Genomic DNA, 19,509 nt, shown 5'->3' on the forward strand with positions numbered 1-19,509 from the left:
CACCACAAAACATAATGCCGAACAGCAAAGCCGAAAAACCAAAAAGATCAATTATCTCTGGAACGGGATGACCTATCGAGCCAGAAATAGTTGTATTAATTTGGCAATGAAATAAAGAATATTCCATGCAAAATAAATTACATCAGACCTAACCTTCATGAGGAGTTATGTCCCCAAGAACGACTTTGTAAAAAAAAGAAAAAAATGAGTCGCTTGCTGCTTGTTCCTGAATCATCAAAGATAACCTATTGACAGAATAATCACTGACCTCACTGATTGTATTCCCAAAGTGCTGATAGAGACCTAAAATGAAATGTAGAAAGAAGCTAATCAAACTCCTGAACTTGTTATAATCGCCTCTACCTTGGGGGATTCACTCCCCAACATATGGATGTCTTCAAGCGCGATGTGCGTGAATAGACACTTGAAAGAATCTAAAGCGATTTATGTATAAATGTGCTGCTCTCCCACACTACATACCTGTTGAAAGCCTTCTTCTGCTTTCACCTTTCTACACAACAGATGCTTGATAGGAAATGTTGGTTTCCATCTGTTATGTTTAGGTTTACTTACTTTTCTTTTTCATTGTATGCCGTGATACATTTTAATAACATATATTTATATTGTTGCTTTCATTTTTTGAACGAAAGTGCTTTATTGAAGTAAACTTTTGATTTGTCATTTGGAATTGAGTCAAATTATCTTAATTGTTTTGAGTAAGTGTTTATTAATTTTGAATGTATTATCTCTGTGTGGTTTACAATCTGAATTTTATTTTTGGGACTTGTCCCACAGGAGTGCAATTGGGGCACCTGTTGGCAAGAAGGGATCAGCTTAAAGGAGAGCCTGTGGTATAAAGGATACCTAATGAGATGGAAGAAGATTGCACCCTTTCACCTTGTGGGAACTTGAGGCACCAGGATATGGGGCTCCACCAGCAAGTTCACGGCAGACGGCTTTGTCTATGGCAGTAGGGCAAACGAAATAATGCAGCTGCCTGATGACAAGAACTCTGAGAAAGAGGGTGGTGAGAAATACGTATCGTAATTGGCTGGTGGCGGGAGAGGCCTAGGTGGGACCTAGTGCATCTAAGTGAAGAAGAGGAACACATCTGGTATGTGGTAAGAAATCAGAAAACACAAGGTTTAAGAAGACTTGTTAAGTTAAGAATATCAAACCTACAGCCTATTACAAGACCGATTGAAGCCTGAATTAAAGGTCCAACAAGAAATCCAATTCTGAGAGAAGAACTTTTGACAGTCTTAAATCAGAGGTCTCAAAGAGAATAAGGGTTGAGAGCTGAAAGACAACCCTTTAAACAGACTCCTGAGATGTGAGGGCTGGGGAAAAGTTGACACTGCTAGACCAGTACCATCCCGAGTATTAAATCGAAAGGCAAGGGCCACAGGACCCCATACAGGGCGGCGAGGGTCCTAATTCCAGTTGGGGCCTGTGGAGGAGCACCAGGTGCAACCAATGAGGGTGCAGACTGTCCGTACATACAGGGGTGGACATATGAAGGATAGTCTTGAATTATTCTTTTGTTTAGATTAGGTTGTTTCCGCTGTTGTAAAGGACTTAAGATGGCTAACCCAGCATACAAGTGAGGGGAAGAAGCCATCTACAAAGGGGGAAAACTGTCCTTGCCGCCTTTATTCCAATCCTTCCACTTTTGTAGGATTACCAGAGAGACGGATGGACATAAACCCCACCTTTCTTGTGTTCTAGTGTCTCACTGTTTGGCCTAAAACATGAATGCAGGCCCACAAAGCGTGTGCCTGCCAGACATTGACACATATTACTATTTTGATGGGTCTTCGGTTCGACATAGATGGGCGCATTGTCGTTTAAAGTGTCAGACAGATATAGATTTATTTACTTGGGACTACATTTACCATAACCTAAGACCATGATTGATGATGGAATGATGCAAGTACTTTAATGTAATTCAACACCAAACCAGACGGCTACTGCCTTACTAATCTGTTGCTTTTGCAGGGTCCTATTTTATAAATCAGTTCGACTCATTTTTTTGCACGCAGATAAAGGAGACAAACCTTCAGCAAGCCATAGAAAAAAAGACCAAATTATCAACAAAGCACAAACTCCATGGTAGAAGATGTTTCTTCTGTGCCAGGTTGAGCCCTTGTCCCTCCATGATGAATTAAAAAAAACACCCAAGTCAATTTACAACTGGATGGAGTAAACACACTATGTGTTGCATCTGCTCCTGGCACCAGTGGATGCTGTCAACAAGCTGCTCTCCAACTAACCAATAGCACAAAGAAATTTAAACATATTGCACCAAACCTCTGGAAACTCCATTGGCTCCCGATTCTATTCTGGATAATCTTCAACAAGATCTTCATAGCCCAGACCACCAGTCCACCGATCTCCCTGCCAAACTCCTCACATCAGGCCGATCGTGACTCTCCAGGAGCCATTCCACCACCAGACTAAGCGCAAAAGAAGTTGCATAACACTGGAAGGCGGTCGTCTATTATTGTGCACCAGAAATATGGAACAAGATCCCATCTGCAATCAGAAGAGCCAAAAACCCTCCAAGTCGAGACAGAAATGAAGACCCTGCTCTTGAGCGTATTGTCGATGGGTGCTCCGAATAGACCCCAGTCAAAAAGCTGAAGTTCATATACCTTGATTAACTTTGTCCTGGTGAGATAAACTTATGTGCTAGGGGAATCTGATTAGAATTAATAAAAGCTACTGTGTTAAACCTGTCAGGATCTGTTCCTTTAAAGTGCCTCAAAACTTTACTCCGTGAAGACTATAAATCCTATGATTCCCTAATCCAGTAAACTCTTAAGCGTGAAGAGCTCAGCATGCTTCTTTGTTCCAACTCACCTTGAGGTACCTATCTTGCTTCTTGGCAGTAGTGGTTTTACAGATATAGTGCCCTTCTCTCTTCTTGACAGTCTGTTATCCGCAAGTACTTTGTCCCCGTTGTTTTGGGTCGTTGGGTCAAGATAATATCACTCTGTCCAGGGATTGCACAACTGGGCTTCTTGTAAAGTTTCCTTTTGATATGTTTCCACACCTTGCTCAAGCCATTGACACACGTTTCTTAGGGCTCTTGTCTGGACTCTCCTAGCAGCAACTTTGAGTCAGGGTCCCCACTTCCATGGCCTCCACTCCAGAACCCTTTACATTTTTTTTTTAATATATTCTTTTTTTTACTATTATCTAATAAAGTTTCTAATTGGTGGTTCCCAGCTATCTCTATTCTTGGGACATGATAATTTATCCCCCAGTCCCGACCCTTGCTCATTCTTTCCTGTTTTTTTTCTCTTTATAATGATTCAGAGCTGTAGCTCATGGTTTACCTGTGGGTAATTGTGTGATTGTGTATGCAGTGACAACCAAGGGCTGTATAGGCCTGTCTGCAATTTCGACACCATTGCTGCAGTGTGCAATCAGATTTGAAACTCCACAACAGAAGTGTGAGCTCTATGATGGCTCCAAGCAAGTCCACAGTGTCTCTGGAGCTCAGTGAGTATGTGTTTCTCAACTGCTTGTCGGCTATAGCCCAGGAGTGGCTTTGCTTGCTACTAGTAGCCCAACAAGGCTGTTGCACCCCCCCCCCCTCACTCGCACCCACCCTAAACAAGCTAACAGCAGAGGATGCCGTGCTTGAGAGTGAGGCACTGTGAACATCTGTAACCAAAGTAGTTCTCCAACAGGTCTTTCCACGACAGAAATTATATGTGTAGCAAAGACCTGAGGCAGCAGCAGGTAGAAGCGAGTACTGGCAGTTTGGGAAAGGGTTTAACTATTTGGCAGTAGAAACTGCCCTTTTTGGAGTCTATGCCCATTATCGTCTTTTGGGAGCATGACCTAAGTGGGACAGGGATAGGATGAGGGGCTCTGGAGAACCTCCTCCAGGTAGCACATTGCATAGTATATGATAGGGCATTCATAACGTGCCTGTACACAAGTGTTTCTAGGCACGACATGACCGGGGGGTGAGGGTGGAAACAGAAGGAAGATAAAACGATCTTACTAGGCCTTGTCATTCAGATTGTGCAAGTGTAGGGATGTGGAGAAGTGCCAAAAGGGAGGTGGTGGAGGGTGGAAAAGTGCACTAAGTGGGTGGCTCAGTGCACAGAGGGGGGACTGGGGACTGTAGAGTTACAGATACAGACCACAAGTGCTGGGAGAGCTAAGAGGCAGTGTGAGGTGCAACTTGACATGCAGGGACCTGGGCCCAAGTTCAGAGGGTGGCCAGGTGAGCAGTGCGTGGACCAGACGCGTCATCGGCATGGGAGAGGGAGAAAGCAGAATTGAAGAGGAAGGTCTTCAGTTGCTTCCGGAGCCGTAGGTGGTTCTGCTAAAGTCTGAGAGATGCAGGGACACTGTTTCAGAGGGAGGCCCTAGCCGAAGGAGATCTGCACCCAACTCTCTGCATGGAAAACGACTGACCCTTAGAGCGTTGGAGGTGGATGAGCGGAGAGCCTGAGAAGGGAGATGTTCAGGGAAAGGGAGTTGGAGGTAGTGCAGTCCCATGCACCAGAAAGCCTTGTGGACGGTGGCGAGGGTCTTTAACTTTATCCTTGCTGCCACTGGGAGCCAGTGAAGAGATTTCAGTGTTGGAGAGATACAATCCCTGGGCTATAGGCCAAGGACGGGTCTCGCAGTCCTGTTCTCGATAAGTTGTAGAGGATGGAGAGTACAGGCAGGAAGATTTAGAAAAGGGCTGTTGGAGTAGTCCAGCCTATAGAGGACCAGAGCTCTGGAGGGCGTGAGCTTCTGGGGGAAAGTGAGGAAAGGAAGGCTACCTCTGAGGCGGTGCAGGTGATAATTTGACTTCTTAGGGACGTCAGATGTGAGGAGAGAAGGAAAGGGCAGAGTCAAAAGTGACCCCAAGGTTCTTAGCTTCACAGGTAGGAGTAGGAAGAGGGCCCAGAGTGGGCAGCCAGAGAAAGGAAAGGAGGGAGGTGGTGTTCCGATGAGGAGGATCTCAGTCTTACTGACATTAAGGCAGAGATCGTTGGCGGTACAACACTCCTGGATTGTGGCCAGACAGTCTGGAATGAGAGAAGACATGGAGGTGTCGGACGGAAGCCTCAAAGAGAGCTGGGTGTCATCCGCATAACACTGAATGGTGGAGCGGTGGGCAAGAGGTGCCAGATATTGGTTGAACAGCCAGAGAGAAAGGTTAGACCCCTGGGGAACACCACAGGTAGAGCGAGAGATGGAAGAGGAAGGATCCCAGCTGGACCTGGGAGGGTCGATTAGTGAGAAAGGAGGTCAGCCAGGCCAGGGCTTGATCAGTGATACCCAGGTTATCATGGAGGCGATTGAGCAGAATGGCATGGTTGACAGTATCAAAATCAGTAAAAAGATTGAGGACAGAAGGAAGGTTAGAATCGAGGTTAGAGGGCAGGTCTTTACAGATGTTCAGGAGAGCAGTTTCTGTGCTTGTGGCGGCTCTGAAGCCAGACTGGTGGTCATGGAGTGTTAGGCAGAATCCTGTGCAGTTCCCTTAGGGAACACTGCAAAAAGATTAAGACTACAGGAGTAAGCAGTAAACCCAATTGGTAGCAGCCTGCACCACCCAAATTTACCTGGTAGCTGTGGCTGAGCAGTCAGACTTCTCTCAAGAAGAGTAGGGCAGTATGTAGAGTATACAGAATAGGGCTAAAAACACAGCAGGGCAAACGCACACTGACCAGAGCTTTGTATAAAAAGTATATAATTATTTATTTAAAACACACTTTAGGCAATATACTAGCACTCTAAATCAAAAGCAAGTTAAAACAGTCAGGTAAAGTATACACACCTCCCTTGATAACTATTAGACAAGTCGGAGTTAAAACACCACAAGTTGTTAAACAGATGTGAGCGCGTAACCTGATGGCACTCCAATAGTTCAGTTAAAGGGAGAGAAAAAGGCAGAGCATGGAAATAAAACAGGTCCCAACACTTTTAGTAGTTCTCAGCAAGGGAATAAAGGCTGTATATACTGTAGAGCCAAAGTTCATAGGCCAGGCCCACTTTAAATGTAGCAAAGCAAAATGTGCCCAGGATCACACGGTTTAAAATTACTAAAAGTCTTTGCAGTATGTTCATAAGAGGTTGGGGCGATTCAAGAAGGTAAAGTTAGAAGGTCTGGGGCCAACCCAGTTGGAAAGCCAAGGATTTAAGGGTCATCTTGGGCAAACCGAAGAAAGGGAGGCCAGGCAGGACACAGTACCTTAAAGAGAGAGGAAGCTCCAGCGGTGGCAGTTGTTCCTGGCAGTGGTTGCAGTTCGTTGTTTCGACCAGGGGAAGAGAGGATCTCGTCGAGGAGGAAACGTGGAGTCGTTGCACTGCACAGGGATGAAACCAGCCGCAGAGTTTCGTCGGTAAAAGGTGCGTTCCTTTTATTCACGGTCAAAGTGGTGAAGCTTGGCTATCCGGCCGCCGGGGTGCTTGCACGGGTGATTCGACCAACAGACGTCTTAGGAAGGCAAAAGGGGTAAACTGGTTGGTCCCACCAGCTCAGAGGAAGAAGACTCGTCCAGCAGAAGATCTTCTCTTGTCGTTGGGGAAAGTGGTGAGTTCGTTGCTGCAGGGCTTCACCGGTGGTGTTGTCGTTGCAGATGGCTCAGCTTCTTCCCTCTTCGGATTCTTAGGTCCTGTGGCGACCTCTGATGTTCCAGTCCCAAAGGCCTTGCTTTTATGCAGAAAAACCCCCATTCAACAGCCTAGCTGTCACTGAAACATGCTAAGTGGTGAGCTGGGCGGCTCACCACTGGCCCAATCAGAACAGAGTGCAACTTGAGTTGCTAAGGCAACGCAGTCCGGGGTGCCAATTCCCCTCCCCACCCATCCTGTGCAACCCAGACAGAGTGGCACCATTTGGAGGGCTTCTGTGGAGAAGCCTGCCAAAAAGTGGAAGAAAGGACTCGACCTTGGTTAGAGTTACAGAGACGGACACGAACGCCATTTTAGAAAAGAGTTCTGGCAAAAAGACCCAACCGTTGATTTAATATTAAATAAACCAGCGGTATCTTTAACATTGCACCAAAAAGTGGTGCGTTTAAAATCAATGGGAAAATCCCATAGGAAATATTCCATTGGAATATTTTGCGTGGTAACCACTGCCACCAGCCAGAAACTCGTCAAGGGGGGACTGGACAGTGCCCCCTTGAAAACAGACCCAGGGGCAATATAATTAACCCCTACCATTACTTCCACAATATGATGGTTTGTACTGGTTCTGTTCACAATTTAGGACTAGTAAAGTCAATGGTGACTTTACATGCCCTGGTAGACAGTAGTCAGTCCCAGGGTATGGAGTATATGTTTGGGGGTCACTATGACACCCCTGTGTTATGTCACCGAGGGTGCTGTGTAACACACACATAAAAAATAGATGATACCCTATGGAGTAAAAAGAAAACCCCATAGCCCATAAGCACACAGTCAAAGACCTACCTCAAATCATGCCTAAGAGTGGGAGGAAAAGAGTCTCACTCTTAGCAGGAGAAAAAAACAAACCCCAAAAATCCAGCAAAGCTGCTGGGGGACTCACTAGGTTTGAGAAATCAGCCTTATAAGAGAATTCTCCCTAACATGGAGACAACCAACGGATTCAGTGTGAAAATTAAGCTGGGAGATGGGCAGCTTTTCCAAGAGTTTGCCCAGGAAAGAAGTGATGGAGATTGTGTGATAGTTAGCCGGAGAGGAAGGATCGGCAGAGTGCTTCTTAAGGAGGGGGTGTACAAGGGAGTGCTTAAGGGGGGAGGGGGAAGGTCCCAGTGGCATCCAGGCAAAATTACAACATATCATTGTAATAAAACAAGTCCGTATGTGAACAATACAGAAAGTTAGAATATTGTCAGGCAGTTACAGGTAATGTACAAAGATGTGGAACACGAGTCATTTATAATACAATAAAAATTACATGTTTGCGGGCAGTGGGCATACTAACAATGTAGTATTTGGAGTTCTAGACTTCTTTGGTCCATAAAGCTTCTAAATTCACAATACAAGTGTTTTCCTTTGTGACTGTCGCACTATCTAAGCAACATCTGATGCACACCACCTATATCTCGCCTGGTGCCCCTGATGACGACTAGTCCCAACTCCCTACACCCACCACACCTTACCAGGAGGATGTTTCAAATCCCTGTCTCATCCTCGCACCCCACAAGTTGTACAGCATTCCATTGCTTCATAGCTAGGTTTACATCCACGACATGAAGACTCCTCATTATGAATGTACTGGTGCAAATGTAGGCCTATTTTTAACATGTCTCAAAATGTGCTTTGTAAATTCATATCAGTCCAGCATGAAGGAATTTCACAATTTGTTCCACAACCAGTATTTTGTGAAAAGGCAGATGTCTTCCAGATTTGTCTTTTGTAGAATTGCTTGCTTTTTGACTGTTCCTCAACACCTACTTGGAATTCATTGAGATTTATGAAGGCATGGAGATTTTTTAAATGAATCATTGCTGGATAACTTGCATTTCAAAGTCATTCTTTTATTATTCTCCGTAATTTGAAATTTGATTCTTCTTCCTTGTGTCTGGCCCTAATGTCAGATGAGGCAGTTGGGAATGGGTGAAATATTCGAAAAGCAGGATGATCTATAACTTCTCCAAAAGGAATATTCATATTATCACTTTAAATTCCAAAATGTTGATGACTTCCATAAGACCGGACGCACAACCCTGCAGCTGGATTGGAAAATCAGTGGGTTATATATTGACCAATTATTAAAAGTTCTGCTTCATTTTCTTTTTAGGTAAAACTCTGTTGGCTCAGACTCTAGCAAAATGTCTCGATGTGCCTTTTGCAATCTGTGATTGTACTACTCTGACCCAAGCAGGATATGTGGGAGAAGACATTGAGTCTGTTATTGCCAAGCTACTACAGGATGCCAACTACAATGTAGATAAAGCACAACAAGGTATGTGTGGTACAATATTTTGTGATTTACTCAGTAATGTGAGATGATTGCGTTTTTAATTCACCTAATTTGTTAGTGTAATGTATTTGTCCCCAAACCGTAATTATTGCCTATATTGGCGATCCTCCTTATCTGGGGCAGTGCTCTGCCCTTTTAATGGGACTCCTCTTCTGTGAAATGCACTACACTGCTGTGCTGTATGTCCTGAAGTATACTTTGTTTCCCTCTAAAATTATAGTCTTTACCCTTCAAAAGTATTTAAATGGCTTGCCATAGGAAAATCCTGGTAGCTGACGATATGGTGTTGGCCTATGTTGTGTTATACTGCTGCTCATATTTAGATTTGTCTGCTTTTATGTTGAATTGTGACTGACACTATGGCACTGGATCCTTATTTTTGTATAGCCTTAAAATACACCAGCATTCTTGCCCCATCTCTTGTATTTATGTGCTGCCTGCTCATCGTTCTCTTCAATGCACTTTCTCCTGACAAATGGATTGGTCTTGGAAGATGTGGTGGTGTTCCTTTTTCACACGTTCCATTACAAGGAGCTACGTCCTCAGTTTGTCACCACTCTAGGCACATTTGTTGATGTGGCCTTATTTGTTTGCAAGGAGCACCTGCCTATTTCCCAAATTGGCTGCCCTACTCTAGCTTCTGTGTACTTGCTTTTGCAAACTTGAGTCCTTCTGTGGTATGAAGCCGTGCTTTTAACTAATGTAAATCACTAATTTTACATGAATCTACTGTAGCCTGCCACGATATAAGCTTGTAGATCACCCTCTGATTAACCTTTTTGTTCTCAGTGAACCCCTGTGCCATCTACTCCACACAGTATGGCTACAATTATTTTTGGCCCGATCTTTAAGCCTTCTCCGTTGAGGCAGTTTGGTATGAATATTTGAGTAGTTTCCTGCTTTTGGTTTGCATGATTAATACTATTGTTCCTTGCCCATTGCAAATTTCATGCTGTGTTCGATATCCATGGTTTTTATCTTTAAAACTAGACTCTATAGAAAAGCTCCTTTATCTGGCAAATGCTTGGGAGCTCGAAAGTTGCAGAATTGAGAGGTGCTAGTTTAATATCCTCCACACCCGCAACACTTTCTCCCTGTTCCATGGATCAACTCTTTTGTATTCATTTGACCTAAATATGCACTTTGCCTTTTATCAAAGTAAGCTCAATTGGGACATCCGGTTTGGCTATCATCAGTGGTGTGGTGGCCTCAAAGGGTTCAGCTTTCTGTCATTGTGACTGACAAAAGGTTCTTCTCTGTTCGGATTTCTACATGTATCGATGAATTTACCTTTGAAAGAGTGATTTCTTAATATGGAATTTCCATAAAGTAAGATTATGGTCATTAGTGCTTCTCCAACATTGGGTCTTTAATAGATGTGTCTGATTTGAGTCCTTCCTTCTCGGGCTGCGGGCTGGGAATCCTTGTTTACAGTGTTCCAATAGCATTAAACAATGCAGCTTGTCCACTTCATTTTGGCTTTTAGGCCAATGAGGAGGAGAGGCAATAGTTTCCTTTTTTTTAAAAAATTTTTTAAAGCAGTCCACAGCAGAAAATACATCATGATCTCTTGCTCCTAGAATATCGCCATTGACCGCCTCGTGCAGTATTGGTGATTAAAGGTACAGGTGAATAGTTTTGCTGATTAAACTATAACGAGGAATATAATGGCAGGCATCAAGCTGTACAATCGGGGGTTTATCCCATACATTGAGGCTGAGCCATTCTGTAAATTATCGCAATTATGTGTTTTGAGAGTCAGAACCATTAATCCATCTTCGTAGTCTAACCACAACTTGACTCAAGTTTTTTGTCATTTGTCACTTTCTATGTTCTTTATTTTTGGATACTGCTTTTGAGGGATTTGATGTATTTGTTGCCTCCTAGAAGGGGGGTTCTGCCCTGTTGGCATCGTTACCCTCTGGTTATTTTACCTTGTGTCTAGTACATTTTTTTTCAGTGCTTTTTCAGATTTCCTCCACATTGTTTCCAGTAACTCAGTCTGGTGTGGAATTTACAAAGGCGGCGTCCCTTCTCAGCATTCCCTCTTCATGTTGCCTGCAAAATATTAATGAATTACAAGCTTTCTAAAAGCGTTTATTTTCACCCACATTCTGTTTTGGTGGACAGCTCCATTTGCAGGCACTTTTATTCTAAGCCGTTCAGTCACAGGAAATGTGCTTCCCATGCTACAGAAGCCCATTTTTCTTCAAGTGCCTCATGTGCAAGGGTTTAAAATTGAAGGGTGTGGTGATGGGGGAGGGAGGGAGGTTAGGCCTCCAAGACATCCCTGTTTGCTTGGTAAACCCGAACTCTGCCACGCTCGGCCGAATTAAATGGGAAAGAATTTCGAGCTACCAACTTACACATTTTATTGGAGAACCTACCACTTATTTACGATATCCTGGATACTACTATAACCCCTGGGCATGTAGTGGAACTTTTCATGAAGCTACAGGGAACTTTGGCTAAGGGATTCATGACAATCATTAGAGGAAGGATAAGCCCCATAAAAGAGGGTGGATTGACGAGGCATGCATCAATGCCAAGAAAGCACTCTTAAGGGCCTTGAAAGCACCGCTCTGCGCCAGAAGGGAGATTGCTCGGGGCAGAGTGCACTACCGTGGGGAGTTAGAGAAAGAGGAATTAAATTGAAGGGGAACTATGAGAGGGCTTCCTAGACACCTCAAGGCGTTATGATCAGAAAGCATTTTGGGAGTTTGTGAAAGGGGGGTTCAACCAATGCCAAGTTGGTGAAGTCTAGTGGCATGCATGTGGAAGATGTGGCATGGATGGGTTACTTTGGTTATCTGTTTGGTGGTGGGGTCTCAAGCTGAATGTCGGGGGAGAAGTGATCCTCTACAGTTTAGGCTGGAGGTGGTATCCCGGGCCGTCGCACAACAGGCCCGCAACACAGCACCGGGCCCAGATGCTATTCCCTCAGACCTCTTTCAAGGCCATTTGGAACTTTGGGCTCCTTTGTTGACAAAGGTATTTAACGCTTGTATGGACATGGGCTCATATTCACCATAGTGGACATCGTACATTATTTTCTCATCTTTAAGAAGGTGGACCCAGCGAGCCCTATGTCCTATAGACCCATTTCACTACAAACACTACTTTTAAAATCTTTGGATGGGTTTTGCTGGGGTATATAGAGTCCTGGTAGTTGGAGAGGTCATTCCTCTCGGACGTCCAGTTTGGTTTTCACCAGGGAGTGGGTAGTATGGAACAGAGCTCTAATCTTTACCTACTTGTTCCCAATTTAATTTTCTGCAAGGGGGAAGGAGTGCATCTCGCTTTCACAGACATGAGCACAGCCTTCGACAAAGTGGATAGATCAAGGATGCAGACCGTGCTCTTCCCCATGGATTGTCCGAAGGATATCTTGGTGATATTACAGGCACTGCATATGGAGAATGAGGCGTGTGCGCAGTGGTGTGGGGGGACACTACTGTGTGTTTTAAGGTCAGTTGTGGCGTCCGCCAAGGGTGTGCCTTAGCCCTGATCCTTTTCAACCTTTAGATCAATGGGCTGCTGAAGACTTTGGGAGACACAGGGATGGACTATCCATGTCTGGGGGCAGAGCTTTTCCGGTTCTGGCTTACTCAGATGACGCAGTGCTAATTGCCAGAACCCCAAGCACTCTCCAGCTGCTGATCTCAGTCTATGTGGTCTTTATGGAAAATCTGGGGCTCAAAATTAATACTAGGAAATCTGCAGTAATGGGATGCAAGGTACGAAAGAGATCAGTGAAGGTGCACCCAATGCTCTGCAATGTGGAGACTATTCCCAGAGTGTATGAATTTGGCTATCTGGAGGTCAGATTCTCAAACAATCACCGGTATTGCGCATATTAAGAAACAATCAGCCAGGCTAAGTCAACAAGTGGGAGGGATTTCTCGTTTTTTGTTCCGCTGCCAGGGACAACCGCTGGATGTTGTCCCAAAATGTACTCCGCCCAGACAAAAGCAGTCACCTTGTATGGAGAACCACTTTGGGGTTTTCAGAAAGCCCCCGAGGTCCAGGTGACGGAGAACTCATTTTTTAGAAGGCTATTCTGACTGCTGGGATCTGCTCCCTGAATCTCTATTCATAGGGAACTGGGAATGGAATTCTGGGAGGACCAGTGGGCCTTAGCTCCTATAATGTTTTGGATCAGGCTTTGGGCAAATGGGTATGCATCCTTATGCCATTTTATCAGGACTAACTTTATTTTATACAATTTCCACAGTACACAACATTAAAAACAAGATTTACACTTATATCCACATTGTTCTTGATAACTTAAGATCATTATGCACAAAATGTGTACTGGAATAAAACCAATGTTAACTTGTGTAAGTCCAAGCCTTAGTATCATGCACACATGCACGCACATCCCGCACAACCTACTCCCCTGTCAGGATAGTGCTTATTCTAGTCTCTAGCATTCTCTTCTTAAAAGCAGATCTTAGAAATGTTGAGACTGCTACCACATGTGCGTGTTGGGTACAACATTTCAAGGCTCGAATGGCTGACTGGATTGGGAGCTAGGCTAGGTGGCTCCAGACCGGGACGAGCCAACGTGCCCTTGCCTGTGAATGTACCCTGCAGAAAAAGAAAAGATGTACCTCCTCCTCGCGCCCCTTATCACAAAGAAGGCAAAGGGGCGAGGGGCAGGACCCACTCTTCCACTTGGCAGACACATGGGCCAATGGGAGTATGCCTAAACAAAACTTAGCAAACCAGCTTTTTAGTTTCGCTACCATCGGGAGGTCCAGATATGCCTCTTACGCCCAGGCGTCCATGAACTGCGTATAAGCCCTAGCTTTTTTCCCCACTAGGCAATTATCAACCATCATGCTCCACGGCCACTCTCTGAAGTTGTTCTTGACCATCACTTTGTATGCACTACCCAACCTTCTGGGGGGGTCACTCCATGATTCCCCCAACCCATGTTAAAAAGCATGGTTCTTACATGCCTAAACCAAGAAAGTTTCCTACCACCTGGCAGTAAGAGCAGCTCCTCCAGGCCTTCCCTGAACAAAACTAAAGCTTTGTTGGTCCATATTCGCAGTCAATATAACACTGGCTGCAACATAATAGCTTAACGAATCGCGATAAGACCAAATTTGCATGTCACTGGCGTAAACGGCGCATTGGATGGTAAACCTAACAATTATTTCAGAAATCTATTTTCAGCTGTCTGTATGGCGGTGCAGTCATTTGAACCCTATAGATCAGCACCATAGGTTATCCCTGGGATTGTCTGGGCCTGGTAGATCTTGAGGGGTAATGAAAGATCCTGCCCATCCAGTATTGTCAACAGGTTCCTAATGAGGCCGCACTGATGCAAGTGTGATAACGAGCACTTTGCTACCTGGTCCTGCCATTTCAGTTAATTTGAAAAACCCCAGATATGTGTACGAGTCAACAGACTCCAAAGGCTATCCATTTAAGTTGAAATTTGCCCGCACTCGGGCCTTTTTCCCCAAAGCCCACACACTGAATTATTTTGGTTTTGGAGAAGTTGATTCTTAGGCCTTTTGCGGAGTAAAGCTAATTGGTTTTGCAGGCCAGCTGGAGTCTTTTTTTAAAAAATGTTTTTATTTATAACACTGTTTATTTGGGTTTATACAACAAAACACCATGAACATAGGCATTCAACTGAAAAATACGGCAGTAATGACCTTAAGAGGCAGCAGGGTCGGGGGATACATTGGATATATCAGAAAAGCAAAAACGGATGGCAGTTCCAAGTAAATCGGGTGTCCAGGGGGGTGGGGGGGAAGGAGGGTACAAGGGGTCAGGGGGAGAGAGAGACATTTCTCAGTACACATCTAGCCATTTCCCCCATATCTTCTCGAATTTTCAGGGGCTGCCTCTTGCGTTGTAGATGCAGTGTTCCATAGATGCGCACTTGCTTACTTCGTTGATCCATCGGTTCAGCATATTGACTCTGCTGAACTCCCAAGTTGCAGTGATTAGCTGTTTCCCTGCTCCCAATGCCACCGCTAGGAACGATTTTTCATATTTGGTTAGGTCTACCTCTCCCCAGATCCCCAGAAGTGTCATTTTGGGGTCCTTCGGGATTGGTGATCCCATTATGTTGGAAATCTTATTGATGCATTTGTCCCAGAAGGATTGTAACACGTCACAGTCCCAGATCATATGAAAGAAGGTGCCCGTTCCCCGTTTACATAGAAGACAAGTCTCATCCCCGGTCTCTCCCCATTTGGAAAGGGTTGTCTGAGGATAATAGGAGCGGTGGAGTATTCTGAGTTGTATCAGCCTCAGTTTAGCCTCAATACCCATCTCTCGGGGGAACATCAGTGAATCTACTCAGTCCTCCAGTTCCATCTCACCAACGTCCCTTTCCCACTTCTCCTTCAATTCAGTAAGCTCATTAGTTCCGAAAGAGTTAAGGGCCTGGTAAAGCGTGGAGGTGACTTTGGAGGTGATACATTGCAGGATAAGGTTGGTCTCCAGGAGGGAGCGAGGAGGTATAGTAGTTGGGTCCGAGAACGGGTTGTGTATGGCATGAGCAAGTTGTGCATGCCTAAACCGCTCCATAAGCGTCAGGCCAAATTTGTTGTTCAGGGTTTCAAACTCTAGTAGGCGTCCCTCTTGGATCACGTGTGCCAGTGTGCATATCCCTCGCTTTTCCCAGTTCTCGAAACAACCCATTCTTTGTATTTCTGGGAGGTGCGCATTGTACCATAAGGGTTGGGCTAATGTTGTTTTTGCTCACCAACCAATATGTCTGTGTGCTTCCCTCCAGGTATGGCGGGTATGAAGTGACATTCTTGGTATTTTTGATCCTCGTCCGTTGTCAGGGTATAGGGCCTGGAGGGGTGGTACAGGGTGCCTAGCCGCTGTCTCTATGTGGATATGTGGTAGTGTGGCATCACCATGTAGCCATTAGTTTACCACCCCAGTCTGTGCTGCTAAATATGTGCGAATGCACGGTAGTCCAATGCCTCCCTCCCATGCTGAGTGTTGCAGTGTTGTGAGAGCGATTCTGGGTTGCCCCCGCTCCCCCCAAAGCAATGGGTGTAAGTTCTTGTCTTTTAATGCAATGGTTTTGTGGGGGATGGGGAGTGGATCATTTTGTAGGACTTACAAGCGTCTCGGCAGTGTCATCTTGAACAGTGCTGCCCTGCTCATTAATGATATTGGGAGCGATTGCCAATGGGAAACGTCCCTACTAAATCTGTCTAGTACAGGTTGTAGGTTGAGCTGAAGGAACCTATTCAGAGTTGGGCCAATATGTATGCCCAGATATATGAAGTCTCTAATTGAGACGTGGTAGGCGCAGGTCTTTGGGATCGCAGCGTCACCTCCCTGAATCAGAAAGTACATGGTTTTCTGCTTGTTCACCTTTAGGCCGGCAACATTTTGGTATTCCCGAAGAGTATGGGACACAATTGGGCAGCAGCTCACAGGGTTGCTAAGGTGTATGAGGAGGTCGTCTTCATATAGTGAGAGTCGATCCTCTTTGCCCTCCCCCCCCTGGCCAGGTGAATCCAGACCTGTTTTATCCATTCGAAGTTTAATTGCTAATGGCTCGATGGCTAATAAGAATAGGAGGGGGGAGAAAGGGCAGCCCTGCCTGGTTCCGCGGCCCAGTGGAAACAATCTGGAAGACCTGTCGTTCACTCACAGTTGCTTCTGGGGATGCATAGAGAAGATTCACCCAGGAGTGGAATCCCTGCCCGAAGTTCATCCGACCCATGATATCCCACAGGGCCTCCCACCCGACCGAGACAAATTTTTTCGAAATCTATCGCTAGCAGGGCTAGTGGGCACGGTATCTCCGGGGCCCTGTCAAGGGCAAGTTGGACTCTGAGTAGGTTCATGCGGGTGGACTTGTTGGGCATGAACACACACTGGTCTGGGTGGACGAGGAATTCAAACACCCCGAGCAGTCTATTAGCCAGTACCCGTGCAAGAATGTTTGCCTCTCTGATCAGCGAGATGAGCCGATAAGAGGAAGTCTTCTGGGGGCTTCCTGGGTTTATGAATGACCACCATACACGTTCTTCTGAGGTCAAAGGGGAGTATGCCCTGTTCTTTGCTCCGGAGAAACATTTGGTGCATGTGCCCTGTTAATGCGTTGCCGAGGTGTTTCCAGGTTTCCACTGGGAAACCGTTAGGCCCCGGGGTCTTTCCGGTTTGAAGCTGTGCTAGCGCATCCTGCACTTCATTTTCTGTGATCTCAGTGTCTAGGAGCTCTGCCTGCTGTGTGGAGTGTCTCAGGACCTCCATCTGGTCATGAAAGTTGGAGTGAGCGGGTGTGGGACTCCCTACGGGTGGGGAATAAAGTTTTTTGTAGTAGGTGGCAAAGGCCTCCACTATGTCGGAGTCCGCTGTCAATAGCTCCCCATCGGGCAATCGGATGGTCTGCACATGCCCCTTACTTTGTTTATGTCTCTCCAGCCAGGCCAGGGTCTTACTTGCCTTATCCCCTCTCTCGTAGATTTGGCTCCGGACCAGCCAATGAGCGTTCCGGGCATTGTATAGGGCTATGTTGCTGAGGGCCTCTTGTGCTGTTATCAAGGCCCCTTGTGAGGCCCTGGTTCCCTGCACAAGGAATTGTTCCTCACTCTCGGACACCCGTCTTTCAGCGTCCGCAATCTTCTGGGTGTTGCTTACAGTGGGCCGACACCAAGGAGATGGCTTCCCCACGAAACACTGTTTTGTATGCCTCCCATATCGTGATCGGGCAGTCCACATAACCTTTGTTTATGTCGAAGTATTCCGCTGTCTTTTTCTCTAGTTCCTCGGTAATCTCGGGCAACCCCAGGTAGTATGTATTCAGACGCCAGGTGGTATCTGGTTGGTGGTGTGTGATCTTCAGGGTTATAAGCCGAGGGGAGTGATCCGAGATACCCCTCGCCAAAAATTCAGCGGATATGAGCCTATGGGACATGTTGCAGGGGATGAAAGCATAGTCTATTCTCGAGAATGTCTTATGTGCATTGGAATAAAACAAGAACCCGGTGTCAGTAACGTGTAGTGTTCTCCAAGTGTTGCGGCAAAAGTGTATAGAGCAGTCGGGTATGCCGAATCCCAGGTCCCCTGTGTGATCTATCAACAGCAACCTCCATGACTTCATTAAAATTCCCCCCTAGGGCCCTCAGGTCTGCTTGTTCCTCTAGCAATATGTTCTGTAGTTCCCCGAGAAGTTCCTTCATGAGTGTGGCCCCATCGTTCTCCCCATATGTCGGAGTACCACTACGAATCGGCCGCAGGGGTTGGTCCGCACTTTCCTGAAATGCCGTGGCACTCATTTGTGGATCAGTACCATCGTGCCCCAGGCACCTCTTGAGAACCCAGCCTGGTATGTGTGTGGGTAGTTGGACCTTTTAAAAAAAGCCACTGCCAGTTCCGATCAAATGGGTTTCTTTGAGGAGGGCTATATCTGGCAAGTATCGATTGAGGTATTGGAGCACTAGTCTGCATTTGGCACAGGAACCAAGACCATTGACGTTCCAGGACAATAGGGACAGTTCATCAGTGTGCGTCCTAGGTGCGTGTGTAGCGTTTTGAAATATCAAAAAGGATCATATATCTGCGTGGCCCCCCGACTCGTGTATATGTCCCCTCCCGTCCCCCCCTCCCATCCCCTGTCCTGGTGCCCCATGCACATTGGTCCTGCCGCTGCCAAGTGGGTATGTGATATAAGCGGAGTGTCTGGATGTACCACTCTCAAGGGCCTGTTTGGAGGTTGCCATGTAACTGCGTAACTTAAACCAGGGCATTTTGGGTGCCCCAATCCCAATGGATGAAGTGTCTGCGCTTCCTGCGCCAACAACAGATATCTTGACTTCTTGTTCTGTAATTCTTGGTAGCCAACACCTGTGAACTCCCCCCACCCTGTCCTCCCCAGTCGGAAGCACCTGTCGCCCAAACATATAACCATAAACAATAAGAACTTTATTTGGGGAGCTCCCCAGGGGTCAGGCCACTGCTCTTCCTTCCGATTCTGGGCTGAAGGTGACGGCCGCAGTGTCCGACGCCTTGGGTAGTTGTGTTGCTGCCCTGGCATCAGTGTGGGAGCGTTCATCCGTTATCTGTAGTGCTCTCGCCGGGGTGCCGGGCCAGCGGGGGTTGAGCGGGGTGAGGTCTGTTCGGATCTAGGCTTCTGTTCGGATGGCCCGGGAGGTGATCTGGGGCCAGGCCCGTTGAGGATTTGAGTTTCGAGCCATTCCCATTCTTCTTTGGGAGTGTAAAACAGATGGGTGGCACCCTCATGATGGACCTTGAGTAGTGCCGGGAAGAAAAGGGCATGTTTAATTGACAAAGATTGGAGCTTTTTCTTCAGAGTCGAAGGACTGGTGGGCCTTCTGAACCTCCTTAGTGTAATCCAGATAGAACCCCATGCGGTATCCGTTGTATGCAATGGGCCTGAGGCGCAGGCCATCTGGACGATAGCGCCCTGGTCCTGGAAATTTAAAAGGTGTGCGATAATTGTCCTTGGTGGGGCTCTGGGGGTGGGCCGCCCGGTGGGTACTCTGTGCGCCTGTTCGATGGAGGAAAACTTGGATAGCTTCTTGGGAGGAAATATATGGGCAAGCCAGTCTTCGAGG

General features: G+C 46.2%; 1 protein-coding gene across 2 annotated transcripts in view; it reads left to right on the forward strand.

Moving 5' to 3' along the window:
- CLPX (caseinolytic mitochondrial matrix peptidase chaperone subunit X) overlaps positions 1-19,509 on the forward strand; it is a 417,306-nt gene that overhangs the window by 268,565 nt on the left and 129,232 nt on the right. For both annotated transcript variants that reach the window (XM_069625088.1, XM_069625087.1), the window contains one exon: positions 8,753-8,917. In XM_069625088.1, coding sequence (XP_069481189.1) covers positions 8,753-8,917 — 165 coding nt within the window. The remainder of the gene's footprint in view (positions 1-8,752; positions 8,918-19,509) is intronic.

Source organism: Ambystoma mexicanum, chromosome 11 (assembly GCF_040938575.1).
Source record: "Ambystoma mexicanum isolate Mex_15411 chromosome 11, UKY_AmexF1_1, whole genome shotgun sequence".
Lineage (NCBI taxonomy): Eukaryota > Metazoa > Chordata > Amphibia > Caudata > Ambystomatidae > Ambystoma > Ambystoma mexicanum.